General features: G+C 34.3%; 1 protein-coding gene across 1 annotated transcript in view; it reads right to left on the bottom strand.

Moving 5' to 3' along the window:
- Nucleotides 1-14384, bottom strand: part of Lipi (lipase I) — a 130679-nt gene that overhangs the window by 104390 nt on the left and 11905 nt on the right. Inside the window, exons 5-9 of the mRNA XM_042055801.1 lie at nucleotides 14139-14228; nucleotides 12953-13120; nucleotides 9810-9917; nucleotides 8195-8306; nucleotides 3189-3365 (exon numbers count right to left, since the gene is read on the bottom strand). Coding sequence (XP_041911735.1) covers nucleotides 3189-3365; nucleotides 8195-8306; nucleotides 9810-9917; nucleotides 12953-13120; nucleotides 14139-14228 — 655 coding nt within the window. The remainder of the gene's footprint in view (nucleotides 1-3188; nucleotides 3366-8194; nucleotides 8307-9809; nucleotides 9918-12952; nucleotides 13121-14138; nucleotides 14229-14384) is intronic.

The raw sequence follows: 14384 nt of genomic DNA, 5'->3' as shown, positions 1-14384 counted from the left end.
AAAACCAATAACCAATCTGGTTGTGGTGATTTAAATGAGTGCCTCCAGAGGTTTCAGGCACTTGAATTCTTAGTCTCCAGTTGGTGGTGGTTTGGCCCCGACTAGGAGGTGTGGCCAGGACTAAGAGGTGTGGCCTTGTTGGGGAAAGCACCATGCCTGCTTACCTTCTGCTGTGCTTCCTGCATTAAGCTGATAGATGCCTATTCCCTTGGAAGTGCCAGCCCCACTGAAATGCTTTTTTTTTTCTTTAAGTGGCTTTAGTCACGGTGTTTATCACAGTAATATAAGGTAACTAAGACAATGGTAAAAGTACACTTGCCGGAAGAGCAATAAATATTTAATGCCAACCAAAATGCAAAACAAACTTACTTTGAAAAACACTTCGACTGTTTCTTATAAAGTTTAAGACACAACATATGACCAAACAACCCTATTTCTAGGTATCTATAGAAGACAAACGACACTTTATAGTCACATAAAGGCCCATATATAAGTCCAGGTTTGCTCATAGGAAACAAAATTGTTAACCCATGTCTTTTAAGTGTGAGTGGATGAGCAAGGTATACAAAACTTTTACAATGAAAGCCTATTCGTTCATAACCTTCACTGGCATAGGCAAGAGATAAGTGCAAAATTACACACATACAATAACCTACAATCTTGTGTATATAATAATCTAGAAAAATATGAGCCAACAGCAGCAGGTGAGGTCAGAGTTGAGCTGATAATCGAAGAACAGAACCAATAAATTTTGGTGAATTCTAAATTTTTGCTTGTGGTATTAAGTACTATTCATCTACCCAATAAAATCTATGCAAATACACACCAACAGAAATATTTAATATTGAATTTTTTAATCAGTTTCAGTCAAGGAATTTCCCAGAAGTCATTGAAGGTCACACCTTTTATGTGTATTTCTCTTAGTCCCTCATAACAAAGAACTAATTTACTTGGAGTGGCTGGGAGGTGTCTATCAAACTACTTCTGGAGATAAAATTACTCATCAAGGGTGTGCAAAGTAAAGTGGATCACATTCTTTGCTGCTCACATCTCTAATAGCTGAACAGTCCAAATTCTCACTGAATGTGTATTATCTGTGTGGACATATCTAAAGAGGAATGTAACTAGATGATTACAGTAATTACCTAGGCAATTAAACATAAAGCATACTTTCATCTAAGCATCATTTTGCATTTCTGTCTCTGACCAGAAGATGATGCTTCATTAAGTATTCAGAAGATGTATTTTAGATTTTCATTTTTCTGAGTCAAAAGAATTGCATCCAAATTTTACAAATCTAGTAAATAATCATAATCCATCCATAGTTTAGGTTTGGGGAAAGAAAAATCCCATACCTGTGTGTTTTATGTACTGGAGCATATGGCTTTGCCCTATTTCTTACTTATGACTGAGTTTTTTGCAGCATATATCTGCATAAAAATGAAATGAGAAAATGTTGATGGAAAAGCAGAAAACATTAATAATTCTGTTTTAGCAGAAACATTACAGATGAAACAAATTTTCCAAATAGTCTGCAATGAATGTATTTATTAGTTAATGGAAAATGTTTTATTGTAAAAATAAATATCAAATCAAATGTAGTTGAAAACTTAAAACCTTGTCCTTCAAGATATGACATTCTGCTCCAACCACATACTTGAAAGGTTCTTGCTTAAATATCTACTGGTTTGATATTTTTAGCATACACTTCAGTCACAGGAATGGTAGAAATTGCTTTTTGTCTCTATAATAGCGTTTTACTGATTTTTGAATGTATGTGTATTATCATACTAAAAAATCTGTAAAATGATTTGCATTTAAATTAGTTTCCCAACACTCTTCTTTGGATGTAGAGCTGATCTAAATGCTTGTTCTCAGAATGAGAAACAGTTCAGTCAGTCAGTAACACAAGTATGAGGAACTGGTTCCCTAGCACTGAAATAAAAAGGCTCGTACAATGGCACTCTCTTACAATTTCAGCATTGAAGAGGTGGAGAGAGGGAGATTCTTGGGGTTATGACTGTGTTGCCAGTGAGAGACCCTTTCTTCAACAAAATGTGAATGGCACTTGAAGAATGATACCTAAGGCTGACTTCTTGCCTCAACACACACACACACACACACACACACACACACACACACACACATGTACATGCATCATGCACTCATATGCACATACACAGGCATTATATATCACTATCCACACACACAAGCACACACATATAATCATATATTACTCTTGGTCTTACGTTCTACAAATACTAATCTTCTATACTACACTTTCATAAAAGAGAGTTGAGATCCATATATATATATATATGTGTGTGTGTGTGTGTGTGTGTGTGTGTGTCAATTAAAGTAGAAACATTACAACCAACTAAAGAGATTACAATCAATCCACAAACCACTTCTTCTATTATGGGAATGTAGGTGGGATATGGGATATGTATGTTTGCATGTTTGTATATGTAGTGCATGTACTTATGCATGGGATATACATGTAAGCATGTGCATATGTGTGGTGCATGCATATGCAGAGGCCAGGAGATGATGTTTCTGTTTTTCCCTATCACTTTCTACATTGATTCTTTGATGTCTTATGGAACCTGGAGATTATTGTGTGGACTAGCCTGGCTGGTCAGCAAGTCCCATGACTCCCCTGTATCCATTCATCCAATAGTGAAATGGTAGTTGTGTAGAACAATGCCTGACTTTTTCAATGGTGTTAAGAATCCCACCTGAACCTTGTCCACCCTAACACAAAGAATGGGGTTTCTTTCTCTCTCCCCTTATTCTCTTCTCTGCTTCGATCCTCACTGCACTGCAGAGATTTACAGCTTTCTTGTCCTATTCTTTTCCTCTTAAACTCTAATAAAAAACTGTTTGGAGCTGAAAATAAACAAACAAAAAGGAAAATATTTATATATCTTTTATGACTGTACTGTGTCAATTTCAACCTTACCAATACCTTTTGAAATTATGTGTTTTTCTGTTCCTCAGATAATGTAATTATGAACTACCATAAGTATCACTCAAGATAAAAAATACATTTTATGTCTTTTTTTAAACATTTGAGATCCTTTTATAATAAAATTAACCCCCATTTTCATACATAAATTCTTAGCCAAATTTTAAAGAGCAGTTGAATATTAAGACAAAATATTGTAATAAAAATTTAGAGTTCCTACCTTTCTGGATTGGTAAGTGACTTTAACACAAGACTCTGGAATTTGTATTGGCACGTGGAACAGTAAGAATCTGAGGACTGCAAGTATGAGATATAAATGCATGAAATGTTCACAACATCCTTTTTGAACTGAGCAAGGATCTTGAATTCTTTGAGATTATCAAATGGTTTGCTCTTCCTAAGCAGGAAAAAAAATGATATTCTCAGTTTGTTAATAACTTTAAACATACTTTTCTAAAATAAGTGCAATGTTAATGAAACACAAGATAATTTTATAGGGCAAAGGTCAGACAAGACAGAGTAAAATAACAGTGAGGGTGTATGCATCTCCATATGAACATGGAGAAAAGCATGTTTTCTTCAAGATTGTTTATCCTGTATTTGACTTTGTAGATCATTCTTCAGCCACTGCAATTCTTTCAGTTGACTAGGACTTCAAATGAAAAATGTTATTCACCAACACATTTTAGAATATTTTCCTTAAAAAAATCAATAAAATACTGAGATTTAAAATGAAAAGTAAAAGTGATATTTTATAAACATAATTTCATGATCACTCTCAATGTATCAAGGATAGTAACAAGGCTTCAACCATATACTTGGACTTTATTTAGCCAGTACCCTCCTTTTAATGATATTATAAAAATGGTCATATCAAGAAAAGTTAGGTTCAAATCATACGGATTGCTTTCTTGAAATCACAAAGCTATTAGTTAATCACGTGTGGTGTAAAACCATACTTTTATCCTGTTTTTTACTCCTTTCCTCAATTCTTTATCTCTGTGTGGCAGAAATATAAGTCTATAAAATAATTCCTGTCATTATAGTTTTGTCCAAATCCAAGAACTCTCTTTACCGTCATCTCTCAGAAGCTAAAATTAAGGGCCTAAGCAAGTTGAACCAGAGAAACCACAAGATTTGGGTCAGAAGAAAGAAGCAAATGGGGAAAAGAAAACAGAAGGAATTAGATTAAAGGAAAGAGCATGGAAATCCTCCCCCCCCCTCCCCTCTTCTCCCCTCTTCTCCTCTCCTCTCCTCTCCCCTTTCCTCTCCTCCCCTCCCCTCCCCTTCCTTTTCCTTCCCTTCTCTTCTCTTTTCACCTCTCCCTTTTACTTTCTTTCTTCCCTTCTCTCAATCACTCTCAGTCTCTAAATTCTTACTCTCTGCACTGTCTTCAGACTATTTCAGTGTAAGCAATCCTTAAAGACCATCTGAAGGAATGATAAATATCATAATTTGGTTTCACTTTTAATTTAAAGTCTATCTGCTGCACTAGTATATACATAGATACTACTGTGTGTGTGTGTATATATATATATATATATATATATGCTTTAATTTAAAGTCTCTCTATATATGTATGTATAGCCACTGTTTCACATGCTTCCTTGCCAGTGTATTATATCCAAATATTTATTGAATGAATAAATTAGATACATCCCATAGAAAACCCTCTACTTCACATATAATGGTTTGGTATGGAATGGCATTTTGAATATTTTTGAGGGTCTACATTTCAAACTTTGAAGTTATTCTACACTACTTTGCCTTTCTCAATTTTCTAATTTAGATAAATCGTCACACATAAATTTGGAATCCTTAGAATCTATAGGTTCTCTCTTGGTCTTTGTTTTTTTTTTTTTTTTCACTGAACCCATCTAGTTTCTTTTGTCTATCACTCAAATACAATAGCCATTTCTGAAGACTCTAAAATTTCCTTTAATCTCACTATCACCCATCTGATGGACTGTCATAATCTGAACATCTACCTACCATGAGTGTGGGTGATATTGCTTAGTGGGTAAAGCCTACCACACCTAACAGTCTGAGTTTCATTCCTAGAACCCACATGATGGAAGCAGAGACTGAAAACCCATGAAATATCCTCTGACCTCCATACGCAAGGGGTAGCATTTCTACCCTCCCTCCCATCACACACACAAATATGCACAATCAATATACTAAAAATAAATTGTAGTGATGGGATGAGCAGGCCTGCTTTTCATCCCGCCTGGCTCACACACGCCATTTGTAGAAGGAGTTGTGGGCCACTTCGCGTCACCCGGCTCCAGCCACCGGCTAGCTTTACCCAAAATAATTACACGGAAACTATATTCTTTTAAACACTGCCTGGCCCATTAACTCTAGCCTTTATTGGCTAGCTCTCACATCTTGATTAACCCATTTCTAATAATCTGTGTACCATTTCTAATAATCTGTGGTGGCTTCCTGGGAAAGATTCAGCATGTCTGACCTGGTGGCTGGCTCCATGACATCTGACCCAGAGAGGAGAGGCATGGCAATTGACTAACTTCCCTTCTTCCCAGCATTCTGTTCTATCTACTCCACCTATCTAAATCCTGTCCTGTCAAAAGCCAAGGCAGTTTCTTTATTAACCAATGAGAGTCCTCCATCAATAAGTAAATAAAATCCTAAATTTATAAAACATTACATTTCAAATCATACTTTAATAACCAAGTACTTTTAAGTGACTTAAAAAAAATCACACCACAGCAATCTGTACAAAAATCAGGAGCCAGAACATTTCCAGTGATGTCCCAATTTACTAATAAAATAATGAACCAAAACATCGAGTGTTTACACATCCTGTACAGAGCAGGTGAGTAGGATGGGGAGGGGAGGAAGCAGAGGAGGAAAGGGACAGGAAGAAGGATCAGGAGGGGGGAAGAAGAAGTAGAAGAAGTATGATGCAAACACAAGTTCAGCATTTATATGTGCAATAGTCAAAGGTGATTCTAAGTGTTTTCTCTATAATCTTGGGCATTTTGTATAAAGAGCAAATATTTCCATTTCAGTTCATGAATGGGAAATGCATAGTCTTTCAAGATTCTTTGATTCTTCTAGTGTTCAAAGAAAAGTTCAAATGACAAATAGCTCTAATAGAAAAACCATAGCCAAGCTTAGGTTGAGATATTGTAATAAATATACATGTCGTCATAATGTTATCCCTTTGTGTACTGAATCCATTATGAGCAAAATTCATCACTATTTCACAGTGTTTCACTGTTTGCAAAGCAAATCAGAACAAATTTCCTTACCTACTGGAAGAAATGGAGCAACTGTATTAGGAGTTTGGTCTACGTGCTATTTATGAGTTCAGTCACTCTGTCTTCTCTGAGCCTTCCAAAGCAACTTTTCCCAGTTTGCTTATGGGATTGTATTACGTTCAAATGTGTTTACTCCTTTTCTGCCTTCTGATAGCACATGAAGTGCTAATCTATCATTCAGCTCCCTACACAGATTCAGTTATGCATTAGCCTTCACCAGTCTTTTGTGACTTTCTTCTGAACAATAACACGATTTTGGTTTAAGTGTGCAGATATCCCTATAACACCTGGATATGTTTTGTCATAAGTAATGCGCTGGATAAATGAAATAATTTAAAATCTAACAGTATATTTCTGGTAAGAATAAACAGTAGGCTATCTATGTGGGTGTAATATATCCAAAACCTTTTTACAATTTAAGAGATCTGTATTAATGAACTATTTACTAAGCAGCAGTTGATATTATAACATACGATATATAATCAATGTCCAAGCTTGGGCAAAATGTTCTCTTAATGAAACATGGACCTTGATAAAAGTAAGGAATTTAGAATAAAATTCTTATATATGTTCTATATCTTTTTCAGTGACTGAAAGAAGGTGAAAATGGGAAGAAAAATTACTTTTACACTATCATTTCCGTGTCGTCTGCAATGATTCTTATTAATTTAAGTTATAGTCATGTAATGCAATATTAAAATATTTATTTCAATTTTTACGTTCCTGATGTTGACGCAGTATTTCATTTCTGAGAATGATCATAGCATTCATGATGGAAACTGGTAGCTTTACTTCTTTATGAAGTTTTTCAGTTTTTTTTGTCAACATGAACTTTTTTCTTTTGATCTTCTTCATAAATTCCAAGATTTGAAATTTTTCTATGTTCCATATCACATCTACTATGTGATTTGGCTATGTACTATATTTTTTATGTCATTGCAGATTTTTAATTAAATATTAATATCATTTTAATATTAAGGAGGCTGTTTCCATTGTTTGATAACTAAACTTGCTTCCAGGCAAGGAGGTTTTCCTCTCTCATAGAAGATAACTGAATAAATCTGTATGTTACAATATGTTCAGATCCAAGATTCACCACACATTATATTTAGTTTATTGGCCAGTTCATGTTATTGTTACTTAAGCTGCAATGACAGTAAACTTTGGAGATAACAACTGTGACTCCTGCAAACCCAAAAGTCACCAATAACAGGAAAGATTGAAGCCAATTTATGCCATATTAATTGCTAAATAAAGTGTATTATTCATTTAATCAGCAGACATGAAAGCAGTTTCCCTTTCAAGATGGTTAAACCAGCATATTGGAAGCATTAATTTTCAACAAAATAAACATTTATATCATTTTTTGGCTTAAGAGAAAAAAACTTAAGAATTTATCTAAGATTAAAAAGATATTCAGAAAACTTGAGCTGAAAATGAGCTTGACGTTTAAGTAACATTAGAAACATGTACATATAGTCATATACATGTAAAAATTCATTTGGAATTGAGGAAAAAAGATACCTCAACATACATTTGGGAGCTTTGTAATGTGGAGTTTTATAAATGTTAAATTTGTGCCACTCTAGATGTCACTGTAGTTTTATTTACAACACTGCGAAAATCATATTTCACAAAATCTGGAGGAAGTGAGCAAGCAAGATCGTGAGGATAAATACTGGAATTGAGGGTCAAATATGTAACAAAAATGGCTCCTTTTGTCCCTGGAACATTTGTGACCATGAGCTGTGAATCACGGGCTGCCTGTTACATATTCACTGTCTTCCCATAGAAGGAAATTCTAGAACATGAGAGGTAAACATGATATGAAAGCCCGTGCATTGAAAAAATTAATTCAGCATTATCTACTGAACAATGTATAGATCTGCAAATAAGCAAATTTAATTTCTCAAAGAAGAAAATAAAAAGTGGTACTTACTCATAGAGCCTTGGATATGAAAGTTGGTCATGCTGGCTTAATAAACTAAATGAAATTAAGCCATCCTTCATAGTTTTGTTATAAGGAACTATACTGAGAGAAAAATAATAAACTACAAAATAAAAATGCAGAATGTTATTCATATTATATTACAAACTTCATTTTGTTTTGTCACAAATGCAAGAAATGTACACAAGCACACATGATAGTCCCATATTTTATGCAAACAAAAATTTAAGAGAGAATAATTTTATGAATGGAAAATGCATTCTATTTCTTGTTGGGTTATTTCCAAAATATTTTTCCTAATTCTTTGAGAATTTCAGAAACATTATTCTGACCACATTTATCCTCACCCTTAGCCCCTCCCACATCCACCATATCTACCCTATATTCTGCAACACCCAACTTTGAGTTTTCTAATTTTTTCTCACTATTGACTAGAGATTATTTTGCCCAACTATTCTTGGGAGTGGGATCTGCTCTGAACTGTGGCAAACATACTATGAGTCACATCATTATAGAAAATATTAAAGAATTCATATTTTGAAGAATAAAAACCTGCCAGTCAATCATCAGTCTTGAGGATAGTGATAATTTGGTTAAATTGACACTACATTATGACTTCCTTGCAAACATAAAATCAAATAGAAAAATAACATAAGACAACATTTTATTTTTCAAGGACATAGTGAAATATTGTAAGTCTCTTAATGTCCTCATTAATAAATACAACTAAATTTGCTTGACAACTTTAATCATCATTTCATTGCCTACTGAGCTGTTATACCTCAAGTAGATACATGCAGGGAAGTGCTATCCCAAAACAAAAGGGCGCACAGTGAAATAGAGAAATGTTCAGTGATTAGGAGTCATGCAGCTCTGGCAGAAGACAGGAGTTGGAATCCCAGCAGACATGTGAAGTGATTCACCAATGCCTGTAACTCTAGCTCCAGGGAGATTAAATGCCTTTGGTCTCTATGAGCACCTGCATTCATGAGTGTGGGCACACACACAAACACACACACACACACACACACACAAAAACTACAAACAATGCTTAAAAACTAAAGCTTTAAAAATAATTGGCCGAAATTACTATTGAAAAGTCATCAGTAGGCTTTATTTTAGAAATAAAGATATTAATAATGAAGAGTGAGAGATGGAGAAGTTGACATATATGTGGAGGAAACTGAAATTATGAACTATAAATAAGTTTCGATGCAAGAAGTAGTTGGAGAAGAAAAGATGAAGAAAGCAGCTGGAGAAGTAGGAATAAAAGGAGAAGAACATCAAAAGGATGGAGATGTGAGTGCAGAAATCATGACCAGCTAGGGCTTGAAACTAAATGGAGCTAGCCTGGGTTGATTCTAAAATGGCTTGGGAATATTGACTGCATTGTCTTTTTGTATTTTCCCCCCATGATTGACATCACCTGCCTTATTACACTTCTCTAACCGTTGGGCTTGAAAGTAAGTAACTTGACCCTTCAATTTACAGGTTTAGAAAGCAAGAAAATCATCCTTAAAGATTAATTATAAAGAAGGTTTCAGTTATCCCTAAATAACATATGCTTGAGCATAGTGGTTCATTTATGTAAATTCTAACCACTTACCACAGAATGGATTTCTGCTGCTAGTATCCAAAAATGCAATGGTCCTGAAAGGCCATCCTTCCATTTTTTCATTCAAACCTTCTTTCCACCAAGGTTTAGCTTGGTTACCTAAGATTTAAGAAATAGGCACAGAAATTGAATTCCATCAAGTAACACACAAATTCTCCAAATCACTAAAATTCTTAAATGTCAATGTACAGCATCAAATATAGATTAAAAGGTACGCTGGAAATATGTAAGATGCTTTACAATAATTTTTAAAGTAACTCACTTTCAAGATTCACAAAAATCACTACACTCTCTGAAAGTTCTATCAGATCCTGACATAATTTGTATGACTGAAATACACTTGTATCATTTTTATACCATTATATATTCAGAAATTTTTGCATAACTCTTTTTAGCAAATTCACCAGAATAAGTGAGTTGCATAAAATTTTAACATGCAGTTTAGTTCCATGAATGAAGACCCAAAATTATCCTACAGCTACATTATTGTATTATGCCATAATATAAAAGCATATAAGTAATATAAATACATATATAAATCCTATGTTTTGAATGGATTTCTTATATTTGTGCATACTGAATACTAAATTAGTAACATATTAAATAATGCCAAATGCCTCTGTATATCTACCTCAAAACTTTTGAATGTTCATATAGTAGAGAAAAAACTTAAATTTCAGAATTTTTAACTTCAGCTCAACCTTGTGCTCTTAAGCAATCTATATGGTTGCCTTGACTCACAGATGGAAAAATGATGCCACCAGAAAAGCAATCCCATCTAGAAGTATAAGTAAATTTCCCTAATTGGGAAAATTACACAAGATTTTTTACTTATAGGTCTTGTGGACAGAAGAAATGTGTGGAAATGGGGATTTGACAAATCCTGGATGGATCATGCTTTATATAGCTATGCTCCATGTGCATTCAGTAAGGTAGAATAAAGCTTGATGCACTGGGTTCATTTCAGTCCCATTCCTAGAGATGCTTTGACCATGCAAACATTTCAGGAATACCCTTCCATAATACTAACCATATATTGATATGTTTATACCATGCTGAGACCTAATATTTTCTTTGGAAAATACTGAACAGTGTCTGAAATTCTTTAAAGCTCTATTTTTTTTCCTTCTAACCAACTTTATTTTACCCCTTACGTCTTATATACTCTAGCAAATTCTTTCAAGCAATATAAAAAATACAGTGTAGTTACATTCCATTTTTCAAATGAATGAATGCAAGGGAAAGAGCAACATGTTTTTCATATCCATTACATGATTAAACATTTTACATATTACAGGTGGAAAACAAGTTGTCCCAAGAACTTGTACACATTCATGTCTAAACGACTTGCAGATTAACAGAGTCTGAGCAAGCAAGGTATTTTTTTTTCAGCCAGTTCTTTTGTTGACAGGCTGTATTTTGTTGTTACAAAGAAAAGACCAATCACTTTATTCTTTATTTCAAAAGGAAATCTTATAAGGAATCTTAGAAGAATCACAGACCTAAACTTTTATATATGAAAAACAACCAGTCAGCTCTGCTTTAAATCTTTAGGGTGTGTACCCACTCATCAACAGTTTTTATATCAGGAAGCTGAGGGTAAGAACAGGCACAGGAATTAATCATCCCGTTTGGTCACCAACCCATCCTAGCAAGAAAAGCATGTAAGCTAATAATAATTGGGCTGCTTTGTTTTTGATCCCTAACCTTAATGAATCTATCACTCAACTATGTGTCCTTACGAACTTTAGATTGTTTTCCAAGTTTTTCCCCTCAAAGCTATTTGACAAAAACAACTTAGTCTAACCTTAAGTTATTTTCAACGCTTTTTTTCTGCTGTGATGCATTCCGAAACCCGTGAACTCATCTCCCAACATTAAGACGGAAAGAATTTAAACTATCTGGACTACTGGGACTCAACTGTTTTTCTTTTCTTTTTTTTTCTTATTTTTCAGTTTTTTCTCGTTTTTTTATTAAAAATTTTCATCTCTTCCCCTCCTCCCCCTTCCCTCCCCTCCTCTCCACCCATACCCCCACTCCCTCCCTCTCCAGTCCAAAAAGCCATCAGGGTTCCCTACACTATGTTAAGTTCAAGGTCCTCCCAACTCCCCCTAGGTCCAGGAAGGTGAGCATCCAAACTGACAAGGCTCACACAGAGCCCATCCATGCCGTAAAATTAAAGCCCATCGCCACTGTCCTTGGCTTCTCAGTCAGCCTCCACCATCAGCCACATTTAAAGAGTCAGATCCTATATCCATTCTGATGAATATCTTGCATATCACCATAGAACCTTCATGTGGCAATGGATGGAGATAGAGACAGAGCCCCACATTGGAGCACCGGAATGAGCTCCCAAGGTCCTGATGATGAGTAGAAGGAGGGAGAACATGAGCAAGAAAGTCAGGACCATGAGGGGTGCGTTCACCCACTGAGACGGTGGGACAGAACTAACGGGAGATCACCAAGACCAGTTGGAATGGTACTGATGGAACATGCAATTAAACCAGACTCTTTGAATGTGGCTGACGGTAAAGCTCTATTTTTTTTTATTTTTTCTTGACATATTATTTACTTGTTTATTCATTCACATTTTATTCATATGTATAATAACTATAAATATATTTGATATATAATATACCATATATTGACATCCCCTAATCCTCTTTACCTCCTCCTACTTAATCCTTTCTTCTTGTGGAATCTATTGTTTTTCCGTATTTTCCATTGGCTGACTTTCATTTTCAAAAGCTGCCAGTGTAAATGTACTTGCTATGTCTTACTGATATGGAAAGCATGAATCACATGCAATTTTTGACTACCTGCTGAGACCAAATGTGAAGCTAGCTATGATGTACATCTCTTCACTTGTGCCAAAGATTTCCTATTAAAAGAAAAAGAATGTGGAATGTAGAAATTTCTGCCGCTATGCCTAGGAAAAGGGGTTGGCAAATTCCTTAGGAAAAAAGGTAGGAAATACATAATCTAAATCTACTGCTATCCCCATTGATAATTTCCACCAAACCATAATATATTAGTAGATTTTATGAATCACAAGTTAGCCTCCAGTCTAAAATACTACCACAATGATGTTACTCATCTTCAAAAGGAATTTTAATAAATATAAGTTCCCTTACCAAGTCTAGGACAGATGTCTTTGGGAAGGTTCCCACAGTCCACACATAAACCATTCTTGTATTCTTCGTAGGAGGAACAAGGAAATGAGATAAAATTGCAGTTTGTTTCAAAAGATGCAAGGAACAAGTACACTGCTCTCTGATGGTCACATTTTATGTAATTAACTCCTTGAGGGTGAGAAAAACAAGCAAAACAACTATAAAATCAAGTTCAAGAGAATTAGAGAAATACTGACCATTAAGTTATATTAAATTCTGTGTTTCTTTTACATGCAAAGCATTGACCACAAAATAGTTACATATCAACCAATTAAAATCTTAAATTGGGCATGATTTTCTCATGAAATAAACAAGACATTTGCATAAAGTCATAAATGTAAAGCTTGGCTGTTTAAATTTAACAGGCTACACAAGTGCACGGCTACAATTATATTATTACTATTATGGTGTCTTTCCTTTCTAACTCTATACCCCTAAACATTTGATCAATTGTAAAACATGTCCCTGAAAACAGGTGGTGTTACAACTCACTGATCTCACCTCCCTCTCCCAATCTTTCATATATGGTCCATTAGTTTGAACTTCTCTAACTGTGGTGGCATTTGACCATGTATTAACCTGTCATGGTGCCGAAGTGAGCTAGATTCCACAGTCAGAGGCCATTCATTGCTACATGTATGGTACAACCAACTGGTCACGGTTGAAAACTCCATGTATAAGTGGTAATATGTTGATCATAAGTGCTAGATTGTGGGATCAAACTCAAATTCTAAGATATTTAGCTATATATGTTTTCTAGATGACTTAAAATTCCTCCTAAAATTTAAATTAAATTTAAATTAATTAAATTAATTAAAATTAAATTAAAATTTAATTAAATTTAGATGACTTAAAATGATGAACTAAAATTGTTAAAAACACACAAAAAGAGTCTTCATCTATTACTAAATGTAGTATATGTTAGTAACCTATGTGCATTAAATGGTATCAATTTAAATTATATTTTGTCAATAACTATTCTGTCATTTGCAAAAAATGATATGAAAATATTAACTACAGATTATGAAAGCAAAATGGTAAAATATTTTCTCATATCATTTTGAATCATTATAACTACTCAGAATATATCATCTAAAAAAGTACATTTTCAATAAAAGAAAAAAGAATGAAAATACTTTTAATATACCTGAAAAAAGGTTTGTAGGACAACCTGGCTGTTTTCTTCCTCCATTTGGGTAAAAATCTATATGTCCCAATGGCTCTACAATGCCTAAACCTAGGGGGGAAAGCACCCATAAAATTAAAAAGCATAAAATGTTGTTTGAGTAGTTGTATATAACAAAATCTGTTAACACCGAATAAACTTACTCTTCAGAAGTTTGTATCAATGATAAATGCAAGTTTTAACTTTGTTATTACTTCTGCTTCCAAC

The sequence above is a fragment of the Arvicola amphibius genome, chromosome 10, assembly GCF_903992535.2.
Source record: "Arvicola amphibius chromosome 10, mArvAmp1.2, whole genome shotgun sequence".
In the NCBI taxonomy this organism is placed as follows: Eukaryota; Metazoa; Chordata; class Mammalia; order Rodentia; family Cricetidae; genus Arvicola; species Arvicola amphibius.
Note: the sequence above shows the minus strand (reverse complement) of the source record. Positions and strands in the feature narration are given on the sequence as shown.